The 26,974-nt window shown below is 36.0% G+C and overlaps 1 protein-coding gene across 39 annotated transcripts in view; it reads left to right on the top strand.

The window, feature by feature from the left end:
• LOC100648089 (calcium/calmodulin-dependent protein kinase type II alpha chain) overlaps positions 1-26,974 on the top strand; it is a 157,316-nt gene that overhangs the window by 115,926 nt on the left and 14,416 nt on the right. For 11 of the 39 annotated variants that reach the window (XM_012308071.3, XM_012308069.3, XM_003395006.4 and 8 more), the window contains one exon: positions 10,418-10,474. The exons of 9 other annotated variants lie outside the window; for them this stretch is intronic. In XM_012308071.3, coding sequence (XP_012163461.1) covers positions 10,418-10,474 — 57 coding nt within the window. 19 more of the 39 variants (XM_020862764.2, XM_020862763.2, XM_020862766.2 and 16 more) reach the window with 8 other exon arrangements.

Genomic DNA, 26,974 nt, shown 5'->3' with positions numbered 1-26,974 from the left:
CCGTGTACAGTTTGTATTTCTGTCGACCTAAATTCTAGCCATCGAGTTTTCGTTATCGTACACCATCGAAACCCGCCCTAATGAGCTGTCGCTGAACCGTTCCTGATTAACTCTCTATTCTAACCATCTATTCTTTTACGATTTCTCGTTGATCATGATCGATTACACACTCGGACACGATCATACTGATCATACTAGTCTCATTTATGCATAGGAGACAGAAGCAAAAGTAATAGAAGTTATTGAGAAATTTTTCAATTGACGATAGATATTTCTGAATGCTTTCAAAAGATTTTTTAGGAGAATTTATAGCAATATTAGAAGAGTTATGATATTTTTTGTTATTAATCGAGACATTTCCATTATCGTAAAAGAGTGATTGTAGAATAATCTTTTTATTATAGTTATTTGATATTCGATGGCTATTTTCATATTCGGTGTTATCTTTTTGCTTCAACTGTTAATTTAATTATTATGAAAATTACGAATATTATTAATAATTTAATTAACATCTTTCGATTCCATAATATTAAAAAATTGTTCCTTTGTTTGGATACTTGGGATAATAGATTAATAATAACTCGTAATCTAAAAATTTATTTTAATATCTCTTTGCAATTTAGAGATATTTAAAAAAAATTTAATCAACGCTTCTTGATTCGATTTCAATTTAGTTGAAATGCCTAATTTGAAAAAATACCATTAAAAAGAAATTTGATTATATCTTTTATAATTTTAGAGGAATTGAAATTTTTTGAAAGTATGTGGAATAATATCAATCGTCTCTATAAGGTTAAATGTTTCATTCCACGTGTTTCTGAAAGTTGTTCCCTTCGGTCAGCTTTAAACTGCTCTTTTCTTTGCGGTATATTTGGAGGAACTGGAAGCCTTCGTTTTTCGCATACATTGCCAGAGCAGAATCATTCAAGACCTTTTTACAGGATTGTACTTTCGCGAGTGCAATTCGTAATTCTCTCTTTAAAAACATCTCTCTGGTTCTTTGCTTTCCCTTCAACAGAATTTTTCTTCGATATTTCTTCCATGTAGATTTTCTTACGAAAAATCTTCTTTACATAGATCTATATCAAATTGCATTATTCCCGCATTCAAACGAGATTAAACAATTTCCCGCCAAACGACAATTATACGCAGTACCAAATTCGAATAATTTAAAACCTAAAAATTTCCTTTTCGCACCATACTCGCATTCAGATGCGATTAGAAAAATTTACGTAAAATGACGAACATGCGAAATTATAAGCTTAAAAGATCTGGAATCTAAAAATGTGTGCACCGCACCATTCTCGTTCTGAAATAAGGCAAAAAATTGTCGCATGGCAATCATGCAGAATTCGATGAATGGAGAATTCTTATCGAACAAGCAGAGAACGCGAGAGTGCAATCCTGGTGATCCTCGGCGTGCATGCAACCAAGTTTCTTCCCCTATTCCGTATACACCGAAAACACTGGCAGTCAATGGGTTTCATTCGCTTTCAAGATTCAGACACTTTATCACGGAGTGAATTGATTCTCGAGCCAGACACGAGTACACTCGAGCACAAAACGGCAATACTACGGAGCACTAAAACCGTCGACCTCTTGTTTACGATTCCTTCGATGCAAATCAGAATCCGCGGCAAACTCTAATCTTACTTGGTTGGAATTACATATTTTCTATCGAGAATGATAATAATATTCTTCGAAAAATTCTGAATCGTGAATTTGTTCACTTTTTTAATCGATAGTTTAATGAAAATTTGTAAATCGACAAGATTGATAATAGTTAATGAAATAGGTAGATAATTTCTAGGAGAGTAAATTTAGAAACACAAATAGATAATCTTTAGTTAACACCCGATGTAAGTCTGTCCTCTGACACTGTTCAATTTTAATCGCCATATACATACAGCAAGCGACTCGCTTTCGATATGTCACACATAGATATAACACTTTTACTCGTAGTATCTTGTCGAGGTTTCCAGAAGCAGCTTTGGACCTTTTGGAAATAATATTGGGAACAGAAATTGCTTGTGGAAACATCGAGTATCGAATCATTTCATAAGTCTTCGATCATCTACTGATTTAATAAATACTAATTTCGATAATACTTTGGGTAATAGGAAATAATATTCATAGATCGATTCGCAATTTATAGGAAAGATCTTTGGATTTTTATTTCATAGAAATATCAATTTATATTCTATTTATTTTATTTTATTTTGTTTTTCGATCTATTCCGAAGAAACTATCCATATAAATTCATCCTCGATTCATTTGAAACTAAACGATCAATATACATATTTTCTAGATTTCAATAAAAAGTGACATTCACAAATTGGTTTAGACAAAACTGCGTTCTTAATTAGAATAAAAGCAGCAATTTGCAAGAACACGACGACTTATGAAACGAGCTAGTACCACAGTCACAAGATCAAACAACCACACATGTTACGTTCTTCTGTCTCAACACTATACGTAATACATAGAGCAGCTACGCGAGGAACGGTCGAGAAAATCGCTCTTTTCTGCCCGATCATACACGATGCTCACAAATCCATAACACGTACGTACAACCATAAGGTGCGTAAAACAATTGTATACGATGTGAGACCAGAACAATATCGCACAAATGTCGTCCACAGGATTCAATTATGCGGGTTGTTTCATGAGACGTGTTTCAGGTGGTGAATAGAGGATACAAAAAAAGATAAAAGAATTTTATGAAAAGAATAATATTATCGTATATTCCATTTGATCCTTCTCAAATTACAATATATATGTATATATTTTTTAATTTCATATATAAATAGAACAGTACGAACGTACTTTACATTGTGCTAAAATCCTTGAAACAGCTATTTTCAATTTTGACAAAAAGATATGTCTTTAATTCTTCTAGATCTTTGCATAGTGCTTCTAACGATAGACACACACGTATATATATCGAGAGTCAGAGAATTAAATTTAAAAATGACTGAAATTCTAAAACAAGATTATAATAAAACAGCTCCTTTTACTTAAACCTTCTCAATCTCATTCCCTATTCAGCGCTAAAATATGTCTCGTATATCAAAACACCCTGCATAAGGTTTCGTTTCGTAATCTCGAGTAAACAACAATTCGCAATTTTACGATTCCTCTATCGACGTTTAATCGTCGAGCACTTTTTCACAGAGGGCCGTGTTTTTCTCCCCGTTTTTAAAACGTCATGGCTACGAATATTTTCGTGTTTCAAAGCCATCTTCGACGACCCACACGCTTACCTGAACATGAATGTTTACGAATGTCAAGTGGAACATCCAGCGTTTACCGTATTTCCAGTAGCGCGAATTTAAATTGGTCAGACCGCGCAGTTCAAGTAGTATCAGACGGTATTGCGTCAGACAGAAGTATCGTTATTGGAAATATACAGAGTTCGGTCAGTATTTGACACGTTTACTGTTCGGTCAGCCATATATGGGTCAGAGTACTTCGAATTTGTCCTCTCATCGAAACGTTTTTTTTTTTTTAATACGGAAATTTAGGTCCTTAAATCGATACTATTATTTATATGTAAGATATTTATCGTTTATTTGTTTCTTTATTACTGTTGTTTGTTATGTATTGATTCTATGAGCGAAACTACGAGTTAATAATTTCGGAGACTTTCTTCTCGGACAACAAACGTGTTAATGATCGCAAATTCACGTGATTTGTACAATACATTACAGGTCAAAAGTTTGGATTCATTTTCTTATAGTTGAATTTATATCGAATCTCTTGCTAGTTTAATGATCGTTTCTGTGGTAAATGATAGACTAAATAATTTTCTATGAATCTTGACTCATTTTGAGTTTAAAAAAATTTTTTAAATCTTCATGTCTTCAATTCTGATTCCAAACTTTTGATCAGCAGTGTATGTTAATCTTTGAAAGTCAATTTCAAGGCAAAGTTCCAATGACAATCATTAGACTGCGGATGTTTATGCATCTATAATTAAAATTGCAAAAATATAAAGAATTCTAAAGTTTACAAAATACCGCCAACTTGAAAATACATATGAAATATCGGAGGAAAATACTGATACAAACAGACATAAAAGATATTTAAAGTAAAGTGTAATTACGTTGAGAAAAATATGAACTTGCATAAACAATCCGCACTTCGGTATTCGGAAAATCCGTCAAATCGTTTTTCAGGAAAATTGACAAAAATTTATCTTATAATCGTGTAGCCACCACCGTCTGCCGTTCTTCTCTTTTTATCGGCGCTCGCAATTTTGACGATTCCAGCTAATCTTTCCTCAAAACGACTTCTAAATTAGAATTTTTTTCAACGCGATTAGCTTCTCAATTTTCGTGTCCTCTTCCAAGTGCTTAACATTTCTTTTTTCTTCGAGAAAACGCTCACGGCTGGAATGGAAATTCGCGAGAGCGGAGTTTATTAAAAGTCTCGATAGCGACCACCGCCGTTTCTCGTTTCTCGTTTCATGGCTTACGCTATCCACTGGTGTGCAATTAGCGTGGCACAATGAGAAAGTCGGACTCGGATAATGGAGTGGTGAAATTACTCGCGAACGTTAGCTGGAAACCGTTAACCCTGGATACGTATTCGAAATTTGGCGGCTCACGTATTCGCCTGTAATTCGATCGAGACGTTAGATTTTCCTATCGATTCTCCGGGTTAACGTAAATTCTCGATAATAGAATTCGGCGATTTTAACGACCGACCAGGGAAAATTGGAAATTGGAAAGGAAAAATTTGGTCAAGGGATCGAAATTTCATTAAACGAATAAATTATCGATTGTTTGACGAGGATACCGGCTCTCGCGCCGCTTTCGCTTCCTCTTCGTTTTCTCTAGCATTCATCAAGCTTTCTCTCTTTTACTTTTTTTTCAGATTTTCGAACTTTTCTTTCTTTTATTTGGGTTAAGGGAAATTGTGATATTCATGGTTTGTTTAGTAGAGACTTCTCTTCGTGGCTGACGATTGAATTGGAAATGCTCCATTCTTCGCTCTTCTTTACCTTTTTTTTCAAAGTATTTTTATCATTCTCTTTCTTTTTTTTTTAAGAAATATCCTTTTTGGAAGCGAAAATAATTGTGTAATATTTGCGCGCTATAATTTAGAATTATTCATAGAGAAAACCATTGCTTGTGTCCGATTATACAAAATTGATAATAAAATGAAAAAAATTTTGTAGATTTTGTAAAAACCACTATTTGCATGGAAATTCAAGAGGAGAGCAATTCCAGTTCGTGTCGAGTCAACCATCTACAGTCTCTCGAGAACCATATTCTCGCGCGGTGCATCTTCACTTTCGCTAGACCACCACGACGTTTTCCACTAGCGTGCGAATCAGTAGCGATTAGCCATCTAGAAAGTTAGATTAGTTTGTGCCACGTTAGCGAAGCATCGTCCACTTTAGAGAGCGACAAGCACACGAGAGATCGTCGTCATCGTAGAGAATGCAACTATCTCGCACACAACGATTTCATCACTTTACTTGAACGTAAGTCGAGACGGAAATAGAAAAATCCGATCAACGAAAACGATCGTATCTACTATGGTAACGTTAATCGTTTCATTTTCTTTATTTTTTAATTCTTTTCTTTTTTTCCTATAAAAAAAAAAAAAATAAGAAATATTTATTTCTATGTCTTTCATCTACACGCACACTTTGAAAATTCACATCTGTTGGTACCTCGCTGTGCACACCACCTGAAATTATAATATTTTCATATCGGATCTCGTAGAAAACGATCCATTTCTTCTTCTAACGCTCGTTCACTGTGTCTTATCCTCTTTTTTCTTTTCGTTCCTCACTTCTGTCTGTGCATCGAAATCCTGTCTGGTCACACAAACGTGAATTTTTACTGTTCATAGCAACCTTAGGATTTTCACGTAAAACAGTCTGTCACCGTCACCAAAAAAAAAAAAAAAAAAAAAAAAATAGAAAAGTACACTATTTTACCATCACTATTTTACCGATGTTATGGATTTATGAACACCATCACTGACTTGCCTGTTCTTCGTTTTCCCCATTTTTCTTTGCCACTCTCTATACCTTCAGCCGTTTCTACATTCACTTCACATTCTCGCGCAATGTTTCGCATGGCTTGCATTCGCTTTTACGATACCCGTCAACGAGGCGAGAAATCGTTCTCGCCATTGGGTTTGTTTCGTTTTATCGATGTTTATGGCGTCAGAATGGACATTCTTCACCCTATTATGAAACTTGAAGAGTTCCATTGAGAATGAGAAAATATGGAGTATGAGGAAAATATTATCTGTCAAAAGGTAGAACATTTCTTTGAACAAATTTGAACAGTATTAAGTTCAAGACAATTTGAGTAACTAAAATGACAGAATTAAATTAGTAACTTATATGTTATTAGATATAGGGAATCAATTACTTATAATAAATTAATTTGATTTTTATTAATTCAATTTTAACATAACATAATATCACCATAGATATTTCTCCATTGTTTGTTTCTAGATATCTGATTAATTAAAGCAACACACTTTTTTCTACCACAAAAGCTTTCTTTTCCGTATACGAGCTTTTACTCGCTTCTTCAAGACGCTATTTTAAATAAAAGTACTCGAAACATCGTAACCATTGTTCTGAAAAACGAATAAAATTTATAATAGAAATATTAATGGTAATATTTGTATTTTGTAACGCCGGTATTATATTTTCATCGCTCCAGAAAATATTAATAAAACAGGACAACCCCAATATCGAAGAACCACTTTACGCCTCCGCTTGTAAGCTTCTATCCCCTCGCAAAAGCATGAAACCAATCTGCTTCTTGGGCGTGCCTGTCTTATTTCGTTTTGTCTGCATGCCTGTGCATCGACACCCACGCTTTCTCGGATGCCGAGTCGAGTGTACAAGTTCAAAATAATAGAATATAAATATAGTATACTTAGAATATTTAAAGAAAATATTTAGATACAGAATATTTCGAAAATAATGTGAAATAATCATCGAAAATGTCCTCTACCTCTAATGTAAAAGAAACCTTTTACAAACCTATCAAATGACCAAGAATCTTTAAAGAAACCTTCTTAAAAGTTCAGTGTTCTAAGTAAAGTGTCACGCTCTCAGTCCGAGAAACGAAATGAAAAATAACCAATGAAATGAAACCAAATTCCTCACTGTCCTTTTTGATTCTCTTTGAAATTCGAAGGAGCTCGACGATAATATCTCGGCGAAATAAAATAGTTTCCATGCTGAGTTTCGAGCTCGTTTATGTTCTACAACGAGCAACAACTTGTCTGTTTTCCTTTGTCTGTCTATGTTCCCCTTCTATCCCTTATATTATTATGGCTGCCATTTTTCTGTCTCGTTTTGCTAGATATAATATTATATATAAGAAATAAATCTCGTAAGAATTGTTATGCCCCTTGATCTTTCGAGCAATATAACTTCTCCAGGGATTTATTACATATTAATCCACCAGGTCTTTTCTTGATTGTTAAGATTTTTCATTGCCTTTGTCTTTTTCTTTTATATACTTACGAAAGTGTCTTGTTTTATTGGATGCAATTGTTTGTGTCCTCCGAGGAGAACGATGGATTTTCACGTAATCTTCGTCGACGTTTGCACGTTCGCCACCGAACTGCACCCTCTGATATGGCACCTTATCTCAATTATTTTACCCTGGATTATCCGCTTTGATCCTGGTTCTTCCCTATTTTGGTGCAATAGTGGATTTGGAAAGTTAGTTCAAGCTGGAAGGCATGATACGATCGGTACTTTATAGAATTTTATAGAATCTGAATTTTTATGGATATAGAAATGTTTTACAGTTACAGAAATTAATGTAGGGAAGACCGTACGTTTAAAGATATCTCCACTCGTGTGCGTTTCTTTTTTATATTTCACAAATACAATTCACAAATATAAATTAATTCCAGAATTCTGGAATTACGATTACAGATCTAGAGATACAATAATTCTACATTTCCAAAAATATTTCAAATTGTTTCTCTGTATAATATAAATGTATAATAATTAATTTTACAATTTTTTCTTAATTGAAAAGTATAAATATCTGAAAAATTGACCAATTTTTAGAACCTTACAAAAATTCCTAAGAGGCTAAATCTTAGTTATATCCTACATCACAAATTTTGATAAAAATTTGAGAAACAATGTCTTCTTTTCAATTTTTTTTCAATCGTTGGGTGCCAGAAGGCAAAAGTTAACTCTCAAGACCCACTTTACCACCCTTAATTCTTCGACACGAATGACTATCGACTTATATATATATATTTTTTTTTTCTTTTTCTTGATCGCCACCGCACGTCCCTTTTATCTTCCTTTTGCCCGAACCACTGTGTTTCAAGAGAACCCGAGTCGATACGACATTTTGAGATCTCGATATATGATACTCGATCGAGAGACTAAGTTATGGACATACCGAACAAATACGCTCGGTGTTGCTATATAACGTTTTTTTTTGTCTACTTCTATTTCACTTTATCTCTCTATCTTTATCATTGTCATCTTCCGTTAGCTTACATTTTAGAGATTAAATAAGCTAGAAAGTACCTTGTTACCACTTTACGTAGCTAGAGCATCGATTTCTGTGAACTAGCTGGAACTCTGTGGCATTTATCAAATAAAAGAGAGATAATCTTTTGGATGGATTAATATCAAGAAGAAAATTGCTTTTGTATTAAACGCTTGTTATACTGAATGTTTATCGCTTTGAATGTCAGCTTGTACATTTACTGGCACGACTGCATCGAACTCGAGCAATATTTATCAAATTATTCAACATAATTGTTTTCAAAAAATTCTTCTGATCTGATCTTTGCAATAAATCGCATGATATTTTTAGAATAGATTACGAATGCTTAAATTACAAAATTTATAGATTCACTGGAGAATATTTTTTAAAACCATAAGTAATTCTTTATTCGGTTTCTTTTGAGCGATTCTAATTATTCTGAATAAAAAGATGTGGGAAAAATAAACAAAGAAATCGCGTTCGATGGTACGTCAAGCTTTCTGAAATTGGATACCCGTGCCTCCAAGCTCGATGTACATCTGTCCGTTAATAATATTTCCTTTCTTCTTCTCTCCATATCAACAGCCACGGAGTCCAGCTATTTTGCAAATAGCGAAAACCCATGATCAAAGTACCTTATGAAATCGTGACACTTGTCTCAAAGCGATCCAGAAAGCAATAACTTCTTGCTCTGTTAAAATTCTTAGGATAAAAGAAATTGAGGTACTGAGCGTGAAATCGGACACAGAGTGTTGCCGTCGCTGAAAGTTTTCCTTCTTTAATGAATCACCTTTGCGCCAAAGCCGTCGACGTCGTGCTCTTTAAGCAGAATAATTCCTTCTAAGGAACAAAGGAAGCATGCTCCTCGCTGATGAAGTTTCTACCTCTGATTCTCCGTGACTATTTGTTAACAGAGAATCGTTGGTGGCGAATACAGCGGGACGAAGCTTGTTTTCCTTACGTGAAACTAATTATCGCGACGGGAGTAAGATTTAAAGGAAGCGTCGACGCGTTTTCGATGTTTCAGAGTTTGCGATCTACTTGTAACTAAAAAGGCAATTTCTAGAACTATTTCTCTCTCTTTCTCATAGAAAACTTTCGTAATTAAGGTAAATAAATTTCATAAAAGTTTGAGCTTAACATTGATGCAACATCGATACTCGACGTATCACGGAAGCAAAAATGTCATCGACGTGATCGCGGAAACGAGTACTTAACCTTGCAATAATTCTCGAATTTTTAATTCTCAACTTTAGGTTTCGTTTCAACGAAAGGAAGACTTCTTGATATTTCAAGAAAATCATTGACATAAGATATCACACGTATTAATGACGACTCTTTTACGTCTTCCTCAAACTTGATAAATTTAATAGAAAATAAAGACAGTTAAGGATAATTTTAATAGAATAGAATTTTTGTAATAAGACATGGAAGAATAGGAATCTCTAAAATGAAGAACTTCTTCATAGGAGAATAGAAAGAAATCGAAAATGACCAAAACGGCGCTGCAAGATTGACAAGAGTAATAAATCTTTCTTAACGATATAAAAAAGTCTGAGGCAAAAAGTTTTAATCGACTTGTAAGGAAAAATTAAAGAACATGAAAAATATCGTAAAAATATGTACCTCGAACCAAACAAAGCTTCCTTTAATAAAGAAAAAATGTAAAATGTGAATTTCCCAAGGATAAGGGGCTTTCTGGTTAACTGAAACACAAGTGCCACGAGCATTAAAACAACAAAAAGAATAAGCTTAGCTAAAAATTAACGCGCGTTGGCTGGTCTCTAGTCTTTGTATAAAGCAAAAAGAGAAGCAACGAAAAAAGAATGCATAAAAATAGGCTTTTTTTTACATAAAAGAAACAGAACAAAAGTCGCATATCCGTGATGTATGTGTGTATTGTTGTACAGAGGATAAGAAGGGCGTCGTCGACCGGAGCAGCACGGTCATTGCCAAAGAACCCGAAGGTAAACCTTGCATATCGAAGGCCGAGAAACGTGTACATAACGCGCGTTTCGACGTCTCGTGTTCATGTGTATACATATATTACGTACCTCCGTCTAGATTTACATATATATATTATATATATACGTATATATTCCACGTGTGTTACGTGTAGACGTCCTCCGGTTCAGACTGGCTTCTCCCGTTCGCGTCGCTGGAGCCGCGTGACCGAAGCTGCTTCTGTGGCTTCCGGTCCTCTAACCTTCAGCCAATTCGTTCTCCATTATTGTTCTTTTGTGCGTTGTATTTGTAATAAAAATTCAGTGACTTGTAACGTAACGTAGCATTCTAGAAAATCTTATTTTCTTTTTTTTTAATTTTATGTGAAACACAGGAACGAATTATAGTTTGGTCAATTTCTTTTATCGCTACTGTTCTGTCCGTGCATATTGCATTTTGAGTCTCAAACAGTATTGTCCTGTTGGAAAATACAATAATTTTAGATCGAGTTATTTAATTTTTAATTCTATTAGTTTCAAATTAATATTGGATTAAGTATCGTATTAAAGTAACACCTACTCCGATAAACTCAAGCCTAAATCAATCGTCGTAATGATCTATGATTCGACGAAACTAGGTGATGGTTAAAAAATGCAATATCTCAATATCTTGTAATATTGTGTAATCGATATATATATATATATATATATATAGCAGAGCTGTTTTATACAACTAAACTATTAAAATATTTAGTAAAATTCTGTAAATCGCAAGTTACAAGCTACGAATATTTTAAGAACCACAAGTAACGTTTATTTTTGTAGCATCAACATGTACAAACAAGAATACTTTTCCATGAAATTTTCTTCAAAGAAAGATAAATCCGATTTTGTCCAAACTCGATGAAAAGGATGAAACATCCAGCACCTCGAAGGTTCCCTCTCGCTAGAAAATCAATTTCTTAATATAACACGATCTAAGCACCGAATAATAAATACACTGGAATGTGTACTAAAGAAAAAGCACAAAATGATGTCGTGTCTTACTGAGTTCGCTAAAGAAAAAATACGCTAATTGCCTATTCCAAATGACAGCAAGAAGCCCCCAATAACCTTACTTTTCCACGAGCTTTCCCTTGTTCTACAGCGAGAGGGGACCGGAAAAGGGCGACGAACCGGGGAAGCCAATGGCCACGAGGGGCTCAGTGACGAGCTTCGAGCCGAGCTTTTGCACCCTGTCTGTTCCAGCTTCCGCTAACTCGTACTTCGGATTTACCGTCTCTCCAGCCTCCTCTCGTTCCACGAACTAATAAGGACCGTTGCGTGCGTTTGCTTCCCCTCTGATCGGTCTGCAAGTTAATCATAGCCCCCTTTACCACATGGGAGATCAGAAATCGTCCCTTCTTCCCTTTCTTCGTTCTGCACGACGATGTCCGTGTAAACGTGCGCGTGTGTGTATATCTTTTGATGTCTTGATAAAAACAAAAAGGAAAAGACTTGTCTATGTACATTCGAAGGCGATCTCGCATGATTCCGTTGATTAGTTTGATGAAACTTTTGGGGGATGAAGAGTTAAATTGGAAATGGATTGTTCATGTTTGGCAATGGTTTGTGAAATTTTTCTAATGAAATTTTTAGTGTTCGGAACTTTGCGATCGATAAATTAGCAATTTGATAAATTAGGACAGAAAATCGAAGAGAGAAAATTTTTGCGAACGCGATAGTAGAACTTGAGATATTTTTATTCGAGTAGAATTTTGGTAGCGTAGTATATCAACCCTTTGTATTATACTAGCGACGATTTTATTCGAATTATTTGAAGAAGAAGATTTTACTTGTTTCTGTTTTCACCGATAAAGATACCTTGAAAATTATTCCAAGAATGAATATCCATATTTTATCAATTTCTTCTCTTTCTAATGTGACGTAGAATAACCTTCAAAATAATCTTGAAGAAACTAGATCTTTAGCGTCGCCAAACGCTTACTGTATTTATTCCTGTCTCCAATAATAAAATTAAACAAGACACCCTATATTTCACAAACCATTGAAAATAAACCAACAATCTCTGTAGCCATCTCCACGATGAAAATTGAATCAAAATTATATAACGACAAGTCACGCGATTCCCTTCTTGAATAAAACAAATCGGAGATCCAGATCTTACGAAAACGAAAGCGCCGGGGTTTTCGTTTACGTTTTCCCCTTGTTTGTGTTTCCACCCATGTGTGTAAATCCGCGCTCGATTTAGAAACGAGCATAATTACGACGCTGGAAGAAGCGAACGCCAACCGATGGTAGCGACGAGAAAATTAGTATTCGAGGACGTCTGATCAGACATCTAGCGGATCTACTGCTCGAGGCGAGTAGAACAATCTATAGAAAACTGTCGCGATATCTCGATTACGACACATTTTATCGCGTCATTGTTATTTATATTATATATATATATTGTTTTAGCAAATGTTAGAACATTGTTTCGTAGGAATTGTTGTTCTTGCGCTGTTACGAACGTTATGCTGTCTAGGAAATTGAAAAATATATATATGTATACTTATACTGTTACCATATCGAGCAGCTGGCTGTCTTTATTTATCTTTTTCTTTCTTTACTATTTTACTTTAAATGATTCGTTTATAAGCAACGTAATTAGAGTTGTGTATCCCGTCACGATGATTTCGTGACGAAAAAATTTGGTCAGGGACGAAGAACCTGTTGGAAGAGACGTCTGTGGCAGCTTGACAACATTGAACGATAAGTAGATCCAGCATCGTAAGCTTTAGCAAATTTTAGTCGGCTTGCGTTTTGATCGAATAGATAGCCTGGGTTCCCAAGTTGCTTAATCGTTTGATCATAAGCCTAGACAAGAATCATCTTGTAGAAATTCTCTTCTTCCTTTTTCCCCTCCATTATAGTCGCCAAAAGCATTTTGCGTTGGGTTGCTATCATTCTTCTGCGAATGAATACGCCATTATCGACTAGTCTCTCAACAATTATTACATGTAACTCAATCAAGGAAACTTGACCCTCACAAAGCAGATTTTTTTCTAGATTAGGCAAATCATCTAGATATCATTCTGTAATTTGAACATTTGAAGTTCTTCCTGTCACGTGATTGATCTCTTTAGAGTTTACTGGAACAGTTGATCTTAGCTTTAGTCAGGCTCAAATATTGTGACTGCTCAAAGACACTTCGAATTGTCGTATAGAAACGCTTTAGAATTATGATCTCGTCTTCACAGACACTTTACGCTGCATACAAATATACCTTTAGGCTATTATTTAATATTAACGGTGCCTTATACCTGCGTTCTTACGAAACAGAATTAGTTAACCAAGCAGTATAGCCCGTTTCAAATCAGCCCAGTTTCAAGGCTATTCTCCCCACCATGGCTCGAACAGACTCCCGCAAATTATTCGAGCACCATAGTGGGGGTGAACGACTGAGTTTCTCTAACGTAGAGGTGACGAACTTTTTAATAACAAACTGCACGAGTTCTCCCGATTAGAATGATAAACTTCTAAATTAGAATTGGAAATCTCGCAAATGGAATCAGATATCTTCCAATTAGATTCAGAGGGAAAGGGATAGCAAACGAAACTCTATAGTTACATTAATAATTGCATTACATCGTGTAGAATCGTATCGTGTAGAAAAATAGAGGATATAATTTTCCTACGACTCTGTGAGCCAAGAAAGTAGGAACAAAGATCGCACGTAGGCCACCTCAGTTCGTCACCCCTATATTAACCTATAGCCAACATAACACATCGTGACCTTGAGCAGCCAAAATCTTTAAACCTGGACTACAGCTGGAACGTCAGCGGCACAGTGGATCGTGAAAATGGGGGAAAGTCTACGATGTCGACGATTTTGGCCGAAACAGATATGGAATTTCGCATGGCGGCGATGACCAGCGAGAAAATATGAAATCTTCGCAGTAAACTCGCCCGAACGCGCGTGTCGCGCTGTCAACGGAAATACCTGACCGCTTGGCACCGCTTGAAAATAGATTGGCAGCAGTTCGCGTCGTTCGTTCGGCCATCCTCGAAGCCGGCCGTGCGGAGCGCAATAAAATCGAGTCGATCTTCGATTTTCCTCCCTTTCGCGCGGAACCGAGGGCCTTTGAAAGCATCGTTTATATCTCTCGTGCGATTTTTTACGATTGCAAGCCTTGCGCTTTTATTCGATACTTCGGTGAAAAAGGGAAGAAGAGCAGTGTGTTTCGAGAGTGATAGTGATAAATGCGTTTCGGAGGGGACAGTAGGTGAAGTCTTCGAAATGTCGGTCACCGCTGGTTTGCCGGGTTCATCGAAACAGCCTGATAATTATGGTGAGCCTTGGACTTATTTTGTTTGATTATTGCGCCAGGAGGACCGTTGATGGGGCTCTCCTCTTTGAATCTTTTTGTCAAAATAATGGTGGATCGGTGGATGTTTGTTTAAGATGTACGTAATTGGATGTACAGACGGTTTCATAATGTATAAACATATTCTCAATAGGTACAAATTATGGGAATTTTTATAGAATTTTGGAGTTTGTAAAGTCTATCAGTCAGTTATTTGAAATTTTAACGTTATTTTTTATTTACAGACAGTTAATTGAACGTTGCTAGTAAAAGAATTATTATATTTGTTAATTTATTTTATTTCTGCTTTACACCCGTTTTACACATTTTTATTTCAACAACTGAATAAAGCTTTCATTCTTTACAACACGATTCATCGTGCACCGTGATCGTTACGAAACAACATGTACCTTCAATAAACTTCATCCAACAAACTTCGACCTATCTTGTTCGGCTTTTCATTCCCAATCACTCTTTCAAAGCAAATCTAAAATTCAAAGTCCGGCCTTTTAGAACGTCCTCTAAAGCCTCTGAAGACATTTTCGAAATTTCGTAACGCGTCGACGATGCGCCAAAAATTCTCGCTAGGTCTAGAATCCTTCTTCATAAACAGGTGAAACCAATCATATATCTGGCAACGACACAACGATCTCTGGTTATAGCCAGAGAATGGCGGTTTTCATTCTTAAAATCGACGATTTGGTTTCTGGTCGTCTCGAGGGGTATATACCGAGGCTGTTGGATGATTAATGGCGACGTCCCACGCGAAAACGAACTTCCGACTCTGTCCGAATCGGACGTACGTTAGGTCACGATCGCCAGCCAGCCTTTCTGGATCTATTTTCAGTCGCGAAACCGTGTCTATGTCGGACGGGAATCTATCGTGACTGTGCGTAACTATTCTCGTTCTACTTAGCCAAAGGTCGCTGCTGCTACCACGCCGGTGGCCACAGTTTTCCGGTTGGAATTCGTTTGTTAACTTGCTCGAACGCGCGCGTGTCACGCTTCTCGAACACACTGCAGATGAGGCTGAAACGAAAGGCCACGGAATTCACATCGCCCAAACGTATTTCTCTCAATTTTTTTCTTCTATCATTTTCTTTTGGTTGTAATTGAAAGATACAAATTTATTGGAAAATATTTTTGGTTCTTTTTTTGATAGGTTTGTGGAATTGAGAAGAAACGCGTTGAGTCAGTTCTCGCGACACTCGATGAAGATTGTGGATAAGAATATCGTGGTTGATTTATGATTATTGAAGTGTATTTTAGTATTGTTAATTAGAAAGAATTTGAAGGTACACTAATAGATCTTCGTTAGTAATGTATATAATATACATATATATAGAAGACTATATATGATATGATGTTCACTAGAAAAAGACTGACTTAACGCAGTTGTCTTGGTATTCTCATTGTTGGCCACCTCTTCTATTAACGAAAGTGTTTGTGATTCTAATCATCGTCTGAAGTGTTCTTCGTTTAATTCGTGTTCGTAATCACATACGATCTTCTTCAATATTACCTTTTGGACATCGTCGTTCATCGTCTTCTAACACAAAAGTGACCAACACTTAACAGACTGACTCGTGACTCTATCTAACTGATCCTTCGTCGAGTGATTTTGATGTCATCGCCATCTTTTAACAAGATTGTCTCACGAATTAATTATATTAACTAGTTAATTAATAATATTAACTATCTCCAAATGCCGCAAGGAAGCTTAACGAATAACAAAATCCAGTACATAACTCCTGGCGCCGATCTTCTTTAGCACTAATCCTCTTATTTAGCACCTTCGCTGATGCTATCCCGCTCTCGCATATTCATTGCTGTCGTGTTTTCACACCTAAAAAGAAAATATTTCGTGCTGTTACTCTCTGAGCTTTGGAAATTTGATAACGCGTTAGGTGCAATAAAAATGTTAATAAAGCAACGAATTTCCCAAAGAGAGAGAATGAGTTTGGCAGCAAAAGTGTTGATCATCAGCACGTTCTTCGCTTCTATTTTTAAAACCTCTGAATAATTCCAAAAAAGCCACATGCCCCGAATAAGACTAATTTAAAATGGTTCTAATCTATCGTCTTCTAACTGGTTTCGTCCGATCTAATCTCGATAGACCTAATTGCGACTCGGTCTAGCTAAATGTCCCCGTTGACGCTGTTTCTGTGGAGTCTCGTGTTGAGTTTGGCCACATGATCCCGGTGTTGATTGGCCCTTTATAAAATTATTCGGCGTATTTTTAATCGGTACGATTCGAACTCTTCGATAAAGGCCCCGCCTCCCAGGGCACACCTCCGAACAGTCCCGCTGCCGTGTCCGCGTTCTCCAGGGTAATGGCAGCGAGCCAGACGAACAAGCAAGCCCAGAACCAGGTTCAGGGAAACCCCCTTGGATTAGCCGCGGTACTCCTACAGGGAGCACAAGGTAAATCGGGTGGTGAGAGCGAACCGAGAGGGAAGTACGGTAGAATCGATTTCGAGACGACTTCCAAACTTTTATATCTTTTTATATTACCGAAAGGGCTGACTGTTTTTTTTTTTTTCTTTTTATTGCGTTATATATTTCGACTTTATATTTTTTTCTTTAATATTACGTTATATATTTCGACTTCATATTTGTTTCTGACTTTATGTTGAAGATATTTACATTGATGTCAATCTTGAGTTTCTTCTTGGCGATAAAAAATACTGTTTTCTTATCTTGTTAATCTTCCTCTACGAAGAGGATTTTTTTTATTTGATCATATAAATCTGTTCAATTATTACCATTTCAACCTTTATTTGAACCGAGCTTGAGACGCGGGAGTCTATCGGGGTTCGATAGAATTGTAAATAACACAGTTACCTTATTTCGTTTTTAACGATTTATTTCTTATTAATTGCCAATTGTAAAACATCGTAAATTCCAAATAAACTGAGATATACGATCGTATAATGGGATAAATGAGAAAAAATATGTATATTATTTTTGTCGATTATATAAAATATCAATTGTGATTAGGCTACTGAAATTTGGGAAGTTCCGATACATTTGTCACTCACGAAATTGAATTTCTATTATTAAGAAACGAAATTTTACAAATTTCAGTTACAATCGTCAAAGCTATAAACTGTAAGAAGCAGTAAGTCGTAAAATCTTGGGTAGAGAAGAGTAGAAGGTTAATATCTCCGCAGTTTGTAATATCCGTGTCCTACTTAACATTTTACGTGCGCCATAGTGATAAGGATAATTACTCTTGTCTTTTATGGTGTTTCCGGAACAAAAGGTCGCGAACATCAGCCCTTGCGTTTCTACCGTTCTTTCGGCTCTCGGTGGAGAAAAGTTTTTGTCACTTCCGCCTACGCCAGTGTCGATTGCTTTAAATTTCATCGTTCGAAGAATAAAAACAAGCATAAAGAATTATTCATCTATAATTTATTTATAGATCGAAAGGTCCACGTATTTTGATACTCACAAACTGTACATTTCCAAACTTTAAAATTCTATTTTTAAGAAAACTGAATTTACCCGCTGTATAAAATATTCGTAAATATTAAGGGATATTTGTTGTTTAAACGCTATACTCTTTCGATTCTCGAAGAAAGGAAACAGAGGATCCATAAATCAGGAATGAATTTCTACGAAGCCTGTCCTGTCCAATTGAAACTCGTTTCAAAAAGAAAATCACGACAGCGTTCAAATGAACGAAGGAGCCTAATCTCGATTAAAAATGTCAGAGTTAAACGAAGAAAAAGTAAGAAGATGGAATACAAGAAACTATATAGGCACATAGAAAGCGAAGTAAATAAATGCTGAACGAAATGCGACGAAACGAAGAAAGAATAGAAATAGAGAAATAATAGAAAACGTTTGTGCTCCCCCTCTTTCTTTTCTTCTTTCTACTTTTTATGTATTATGCATTCGAAATTACGTACAAAAGGAATGTGAACGGGACGAGAATAATCGAACCCTCGTCGCGATATTACGAAGCATCGTTTTTGCTTCATTTTTTATCGGTGCATAAAAGTTTCTTTACGATCGGTCCCAGCAGAGACCTGCGAAATTGCAGACTCCCTTTGCGGCTATTATCGGAAATGCGCCTTCGTGGCGTAGGATACGAGGCAAGGATACTGAAATTCAGCCAACGAGCCCTACCCGACGAATCGGTAAGATTTTCTGCCGCGGTCGAACCGTTTCTGCCTGATTCGAAAGCTCCTCGATGTTTTTAGCAATAGAGGAGCAAAGTTTTGTGAAAATATTTCAATACCTTGATTCAAGATAATTTTGTTAGTAATGGTTCTTTCATAATACTTAAAGAACCAAATTTTGAAACTTTGAATGAAACTATTCTAAATAAAGGTTTTATTAATAATTTCAAAGTAAACGCGGTCGTTTTGGAGGATCCGTAAGATTATTTGTTTAACATTAGAACTACAAAACATTTGTCATTCATATAATTGCTAAAAACATGCATTATATCAAAATAACTTTCATTGAAAATTGATTTATTTATTTTCGTTAAACTATCTTAAACACAATCACCTGTGGATAGTATATTTAATGCAATATATTACAGATCATTAGTTCCAATGTTAAGCGAATGAAAGCTTCCCTCATTTTTCCTTTTTATATTGATCTCTGATATCTGGTAAGAACTAACTTCTCACTAATTATCCTCCTCTAAATAACGACGAAAATAACAAAAAATAACGACAATATCAATTTTTACAATTCTCAAATCCAAATGGCCCCTCGAGCATTAAACCACTATACTGAGAAATTGAACAACGTTAAGCTCGTGTATCGTTCAAACAACAAAAGACAATTTACCAAAGCAGAAACAAGACAGAAGACCGACTCGCTAAGCAGAAATCGGTGAGTCCCTCTTAGAGTCGAAGCATGACTTGGACTTTTCTTTTCTCCCCTACAATTTTTTATCTCTTTTGGCCACGTACTTGGTCGAAGTCAAATTACCGAATATTCTCACGCTTCGCGTGCCTTAGATTTGTTCACAAACCATTTTTGATGCTTGCGCTCCCCCCGCCACTTTTTGCCGTCTTAACATTTTCGTCCGCCATTCTTCACTATAGATAAAAACGTTACACAGCACCAATTCTCGATTCTCGTTATTACGCACACATACACACGAATCTTCCCTTTTCTACCGAAATGGATCAAATCATTGCTCAACGAGGTCCAACGAAAAATTCGCCTGATCATCCAGCATCGCTTTTTTCATTGGAATCTCGTCGACGCTTCACCTAGTACTGTCTGATCTAGATGAAACGATCGAAACGATCGCAGAGTGTCTGACACTTTGTACTCGTTTGTTCGATCTATGCGAAGCTCGTTCACGCGAGCCACCTCGTAAACGCCTGCATTTTGCCAATTTCGCTTCCGATTACGAATTTTCTTTCATTCTTGTGATCTCCCCCATTCTCTTTTATCTATTTTCTCCACCCGTTTCTTTTTTCTTTCTCTCTCGTTCTCCTCTTTTTTGGTATTCTCTCAACGACAGCTCGTTGCACTCTCGTAGAAGTTTAATTTGGAAATGTTGGTTTAAATAGAAATATCTGCCCGAAGCTTCTCCTGAATTTTACCCTCACATTTGCCATCTCGTATTTATATTTACCTTCCCCAGCCATTTAGATATTTAGAATTCATTTATATTTTTATATATTTATTTGCCTATTCATTCTAATACATTACAAAAGACTTAAATCTTCCATGATAATTATATTCGACACCTTTCTACGTTCTGCGTATACCGATAAATCTAGCCCAGTGGTACATTACCATTTTCCTGCAAACCCTAATTTCCTGAATATCGTTGATGATAATTATGTTCAACTTCTTTTCACGTTCGCGAGTATCTACGTATCTAATCCAATAATTCGTTACTATTTCTGCAAATGAAACCTCGGTGTATCCCACGAAGAATAATTACCTCTAGTAATAAAGCTGCCCGATTTTAAAGCAAATCCAATCGAATTCTATTATGAATCTTCTATTATTGATTCGTTCTATTCAAATTCATTATCCTAAAATCTATCGTTATTATCAACCTCGATACATACTGCTATAACGGTTAAATAAAACCATTGGAACGTACCATTTTTTATCCTCATTTTTAAAAATTGCCATTAAATCGATTGTCTTAATTTGAATTTAATTTGGATAAAGTTGTTTGGATTTGAATACATACGAGAGTGCAACGATCGAATCATAACGATACGAAAAAAAGCGACCAGAAGCGACCGAGAGGAAGCTGTTCGGAGGCTGACAGTAGCTCGTCTTTTGGTTGGTTGGTTGCATGACTAGCTGGCAGCGCAGGAAGTGCTAGCAGCAGTGGTAGCAGCAGCAACAGCCAGAACAGCCAGACTGGCGCTTCACCATCCTCGCCAGCGGCCGTCTACATCAGCAACAACCACGTGGCGACGCCCATGGTATCGTCGCGACGCTACGACTCATCGAACAACGGTCTGTATATATTTCACACCTCTAACTGTGGCTATCTTCTCTGGTTACCTTCCATTTTTCTCCCCCTTACACTCTTCCATTTCACTGTCGCAATTTATTTATTATAAGACAGTGCTATTCGTAGATGAGGCTTTTTCATGTGACTTATCGCGGGAAGAATCTTCTTTTTAATTTTCCTATGTATAAAAGTCTTAGCAAAAATCTTTTGATTTTCTGTTCTTCTTCTTTCTCAAATTTTCTTATTCGGATGAGAAAGTCTTATTTCTATTATTTTTCCTACCTTCGAGAAACGTATTTGAACCCGTTAACTGGAAAAGACGAGTTAACTCGTCGCTCGAGTTTACCAATATTTTTAATGTAATAACGTCATTTAAAAATTCTCCATTTTACAATACAGCACTGATTTGTTATGTATCTTCCTTCTAGGCTTTCTTTCATTCATCCTCTTTATTTTCTACGCTCGCCAGTTTTACGAACTTTTGGATCTTTTTGATTAGTGGTGAACATTTCTATTTAATGCATCGTTAATCAAATATTTAACTAAATAAGGTCGTTCTAATTTCGTTAGAAATTAGGCGAGAAACAGGACTATAAGTGACGATGCGGTAATTTCTTTCGCGGAGCTAATGAATTTCCAGGATTTCGAATGAAAATTGGATGTTTTGAGTTCTCCGCGATCGAGTTCCATGGAATTGCAGAGAATGTGTCACGTTGAATGAAACGGTCGCCGATAATGCATTTCATTGTACGGAAACGCGCTTGCCGCCGCATTGTGCGGCTTGATTGATTCCCGTAATAGCCAAAAGTGCATTTATCGCGGCGAAGCCTGTAAATCAGGCTGCCATTTCGCAAATGGAAGACACTTTCACGTTACATTGGCAAATGGCACGCTAAAAACGTATCTCACAACGTTCTCACAACATTCTCCGAACTCGATGTCTCGATAATTCTTCGAATAATTGACGTCGATGTTAATTAAAATTCGACGACAACGTGTTTTACAATTGGCTTCCAATAGAATCAGCATAGTCTCGAATATTCAAAGTGATTAAAACTCGCGTCACAGTTCCTTCAAGTCGCATCCAAAATGTCTAAACTCGAGATCGGTCCGAAATTATCTTGATGTTGCCAAAACTGGTTTCAAAGTGACACAAAATTGGTTCGAAGAAATTCACGCTCGTAAAACCCGAAGTAATACGATCTGAAATTGATTAAAAATAAACTAAAGTTGCAGAGACTGAATCTACTAGATGAAGAATCGATCAGAAGTAACTGAATGTCGCACTATCTCAAAGTAGTTTAATTAAGAGTAATTCAAACTCTTGGTAGCTGCAAGTGACACAACTCAAAATTGTCTGGAATAACTTCAATTCGCGTTTAAGTAGCTCAAACTTACCTAAAGATAATTCAAATTATTTCAGATTCTGTATCTAAAGTTATAACGTAGATTGATACTGCGCATCTTTGCGCCAAAAAGATCTTCGATATGGTCAAGTTACAAATTAATTCCCTAAATTGCTCCGACTCTACGATTTTGCTCAAAAACGATGCATTAATCTTTCATCTCTTCGGCTTAGCTCCATACAACATACTCAGCCAACTAACCCGAGCCATATACCGCTTTGGCCAGAGGGGAAACGGCCTTTTAGCCCCTTTTTCACCCTTTTTATTTTTGCAAGAAACGGTGTTCGTTGACCCGTCTTCTCCCCATGTGTGTGTTTCTCTGCATGTTCCGGTTGCTCGCATCGCTGGCATGCCGCCTTGAATTCCAAATGCATGCGACTCCAAAATGAATCTGGAATGAAACCATAAAAAACAAAAAAAAAAAACAAAAAATGGAACCAAAACATATCAGAACTGGAGATTCGACGTGTGGGAGGTTCTGGATATATGCCACTCGGTCAAGCCGAGTGGTGCGACCCAGAAGATGGTAAGAAGAACACCAACGCCGGTAAGGTCGCTGAGAAGTCGAAAAATAAGATGGACGAGGAAGCCTGCTCGAAGCTTAGGCGATGTTGCTTGTTGTCGTGAAGTTTTTTCGAGTCTCGCGACACCGCACGATCAAATGATAAAACTTTTATCACCATCGAGACGATTTTTCTTCGATTCTTTCACTTTGTCCAATTTTTTTTTTTTTTCTTTTGCTTCTTCGAGATTCTTCTACCTTTTCAAAACTAGTTAAGATCCGTTCAAGCTCGAATATTCGTGTGGTCGGTAGGAAAAATTTGTGTATTTTCATTCATTGTGAGAAGGCGAATGTTCATGCAAATTTATGTCTTTGTGCATAATAAATAAATGGAATCGTCATAATGTCGTAACGAATATACGTTTTCGATATTTCACGTATTTTTGCCTAGCGTATGTGCTCTGTGCGTTTTCGCTTTGGAATCTCTTAAAGTAAATACATAATTTACCGCAATTCAATTATAACAAATAGAAACACATTTTTTCAGACTGTCTTATAAAGAAGACATAACACAGTAAAATCGAAGACTAGTTTTACGAAAGACAAGTATATTTATCGTTCAATTAATTAATAATGTGAAATAATTAAAGAAGAATCGAAGATGGTTTTTTTAATTTGAATATAGACACTGACTTAGAGAAAAAATTGTTGAATATAAATATTAAAAATTGCTAGTGAAAGGTCAATTTTGTAGAAGTTTCTAAGAATCGTACGGTGTCTCGAACAGGCTCTCCGCATGTCTCTTGTTTTGCTTTTTCAAAATCGTTCCTTTTTTGGATATTCCCAGTTTATGGATGCCATCATTTTTTTTCTTAGTAGACCTCGTTGAATTGATCCGTGACACGATAAAATTATCCTTAATTTCCTCCATAAATCTTTAATAGTATTATACGTAATAATCCTTAGACTGTTATCAATGATTGACAAATTATTAATAATATTAATTCAACATCAATAATAATATAATTATCAATAATTCTAAAGCTCATTTATGAGAATTGAAATACAAATTTTCATCGTGTCACGGGGTTTCTGTCGCGGGTAGTCACAGTTTTATTTTGGACGGCATCCCGCAAGTAGTAAGTATCGATTTTGATCGGACAAGGAGCACATCGACAGGCACGCAACGTCGTGGAAGGACGTCTCGCAGCGTTTGACCTTCATACTACTAGAATCTTCGTGAAAAATGAATAATCCCGATATTCTAAGATATTTCCTCCTCCCTTTTCTTACATCGAACAAACACACGCTCTGACAATCGTCGTTGTACGAGGCAGAGCATGCGAACCGAACAGAATTCTCGCGAATCGAAATTGTCTTTGTGCGTCCCTCATTACTCGCCCTGTATTATATATCGTCGTAGAATTTAATGCGCAAGCAGGCGCTCGTAAAATATCATTTCCCCATAAAATAAATGTTAAAACGCTTTACAAATATATTTTGTTAGTACTAAAATTCATACTGAAGGTTGAATAGATATTAGATGATTTAAAAGAAGGTTAAACATTATTTATTTAAATAATTTTTTGAACTGTTCACAGCAATTATTTGCTGTATCCTACTTGTAGACAAATTGTAGACACGTTACAGATTTGTAGATTTTTAATTTTGACAACTAAAAGATATTAAACACGCGAGGAAATATTTTCATTTCTTTTCGATGCTCAGTTTACCTGAAAAATACTTTCGCCAAAAATGAAGAGTTTCATAAACTTCGATATTAGGTCTAATTATCATCGATCGATTTAGGAAACATCCTTTGTCAAATCCAGGCCCACTGAAAAATAAGTAAAAATTCGTTTAAAAAATAATTACTTCGTAAATGAAGCACCTTGTACCCTTTCACAGTAAATTTAATTCTATTAATTTAAATATCATAATTTCGATTAATGCAGAAAATATTCTACATCAAATTCGAGTGGATTAAAGAGTCGTCATCGATCAAATGTTCGATCAAATCAGAAGAAAAAATTATTATTAAGGATTAAGCAATAAATCATGAAATATAGCAAAAGATCGACGTAGAAATGATATTTTACCCGCGTAGAAACATTAATTAGGCTGTCGCCCACGCTATAAATCCACGTGTAATCCATGTGTAGGCGCAAACTGTGAACGTACCAATAAACTTGTGAAACCCGATACGTTGTGTTGTATGAGAAACGAAACGAATTATCGGACAGGCTTCGTAGTTAATTACATTACTTTAAGCTAGTCTGCTGGTAGAGGAATGGTTTTTTTTTTAATGGGCAGCAGTCTCTCGCCTAACAAATTACTTTTCTTTTTTGTTGAAAAGATACAAATAAAAAACAAATGTCGTGCGTAGGAGGTGCAAGTTATAAATGGTTCGAAGCTTCTACTTTTTTATTGGACGCTTCTCGTAACATACATATAGTATGCATATGGGGACAATATGCTTTTATCGTCGTATTGACGATGCTGTAAAAGCTACGTATCTCGTTCTGCGTATCTATCTTCGTTTCCATTGTGTCGTTGTTTTTGTATCGATCTCTTTTTATTTTTCTTTCTTTTTACGCTCCGAAGGTGAAAGAAACCTGGTATATTATATCTTGCGTGCACATCTGCATTGCGTGCACGCGTATAAGGTGATTCATTGACAATAATTGGAATTTTAAAGAAGGACGAGTCGTGTGAAACATATGTCTGATCATTGACGATCTAATACTACTTCAAAATCGATTTCTTACTTTCTTTTGTTATATTTTCTCAATCGAATTTAAATTCCTTATTATGTGTTCTACGTTTAATATTCTAATGTGTTAATTATTATGAAGTAACTTTTTCACAAATTTTGAAGTACATGAATAATTGCCAAAATTTGTATTTCAATGGAAAAGCTTAATATCCTTGTTCTACAATTTTATTTCATAATATCCTATAACAATATTATGAAATAATATTGCATTTTATAATACTATTGTATTACTACTCTAATAGTACAATACGTCACTTTCTATAATGATATTATAGAAAATTATAGAAAAAAATTCTTATATTAAATATTCTACAACATTCTGTAAAATTTCCTTTCAAAGCTAATCATTTAAATAATGTCGATTAATAAGTAAATCGATGAATCACCTACGGCGCATCGTAAAATACTAACAATGGCTTACAACGATCGTTTGCGATATCATCGTTTCGATCACTAGAATCGAGCGCACCGATTCCTCAGCCAAGCTGATCGCGCTTGCTCGAGCGTAACGAAGATCGTGCGTCTCGAATACGTTCGAGAATTCCTTCAAAATCAACGCGTTGCGTCACGTCGTCTTAACGTAACATAGTGTCAGGGAAAGAAGCTTACCAAAAGCAAAACTGAAAATCTGTCGCGAAAACGATAATCTCGAAATACCAGCGAGAACGAAGAATCTCAAAGGCACGTTGCAATGAATGACAAGAGGGAAGAAGTTGCAGCAAGAAGAGCAAATGCTTTCAAGGACGAGATGGGACCTGAGGAGACGGTTAATCCTCTTGCGCGGGGATTAAGCTCCGCGACATTTTTCTTTTTCTCTCAACATCGTTCTTAAAAGGGAAATCATTTAAAAGTACGAAATCATAAAAAAGTAAGAGACAAAAGCAGTAACAAAATATCAGTAGTGTTCGAATCAACAATTCTTTGCGATTATTCTTTTTCTGAAAAAAGAAAAAGAAAAAAAACTGAGAAAAAAGAACGACAGATACCCCAAACGGATAACATGATCGACAAAACCGGAAGTAATCGCCCCGCGG

Source organism: Bombus terrestris, chromosome 4 (genome assembly GCF_910591885.1).
Source record: "Bombus terrestris chromosome 4, iyBomTerr1.2, whole genome shotgun sequence".
Taxonomy (NCBI): domain Eukaryota; kingdom Metazoa; phylum Arthropoda; class Insecta; order Hymenoptera; family Apidae; genus Bombus; species Bombus terrestris.
The sequence above is the reverse complement of the archived record's forward strand: the minus strand, read 5'-3'. Positions and strand labels throughout refer to the sequence as shown.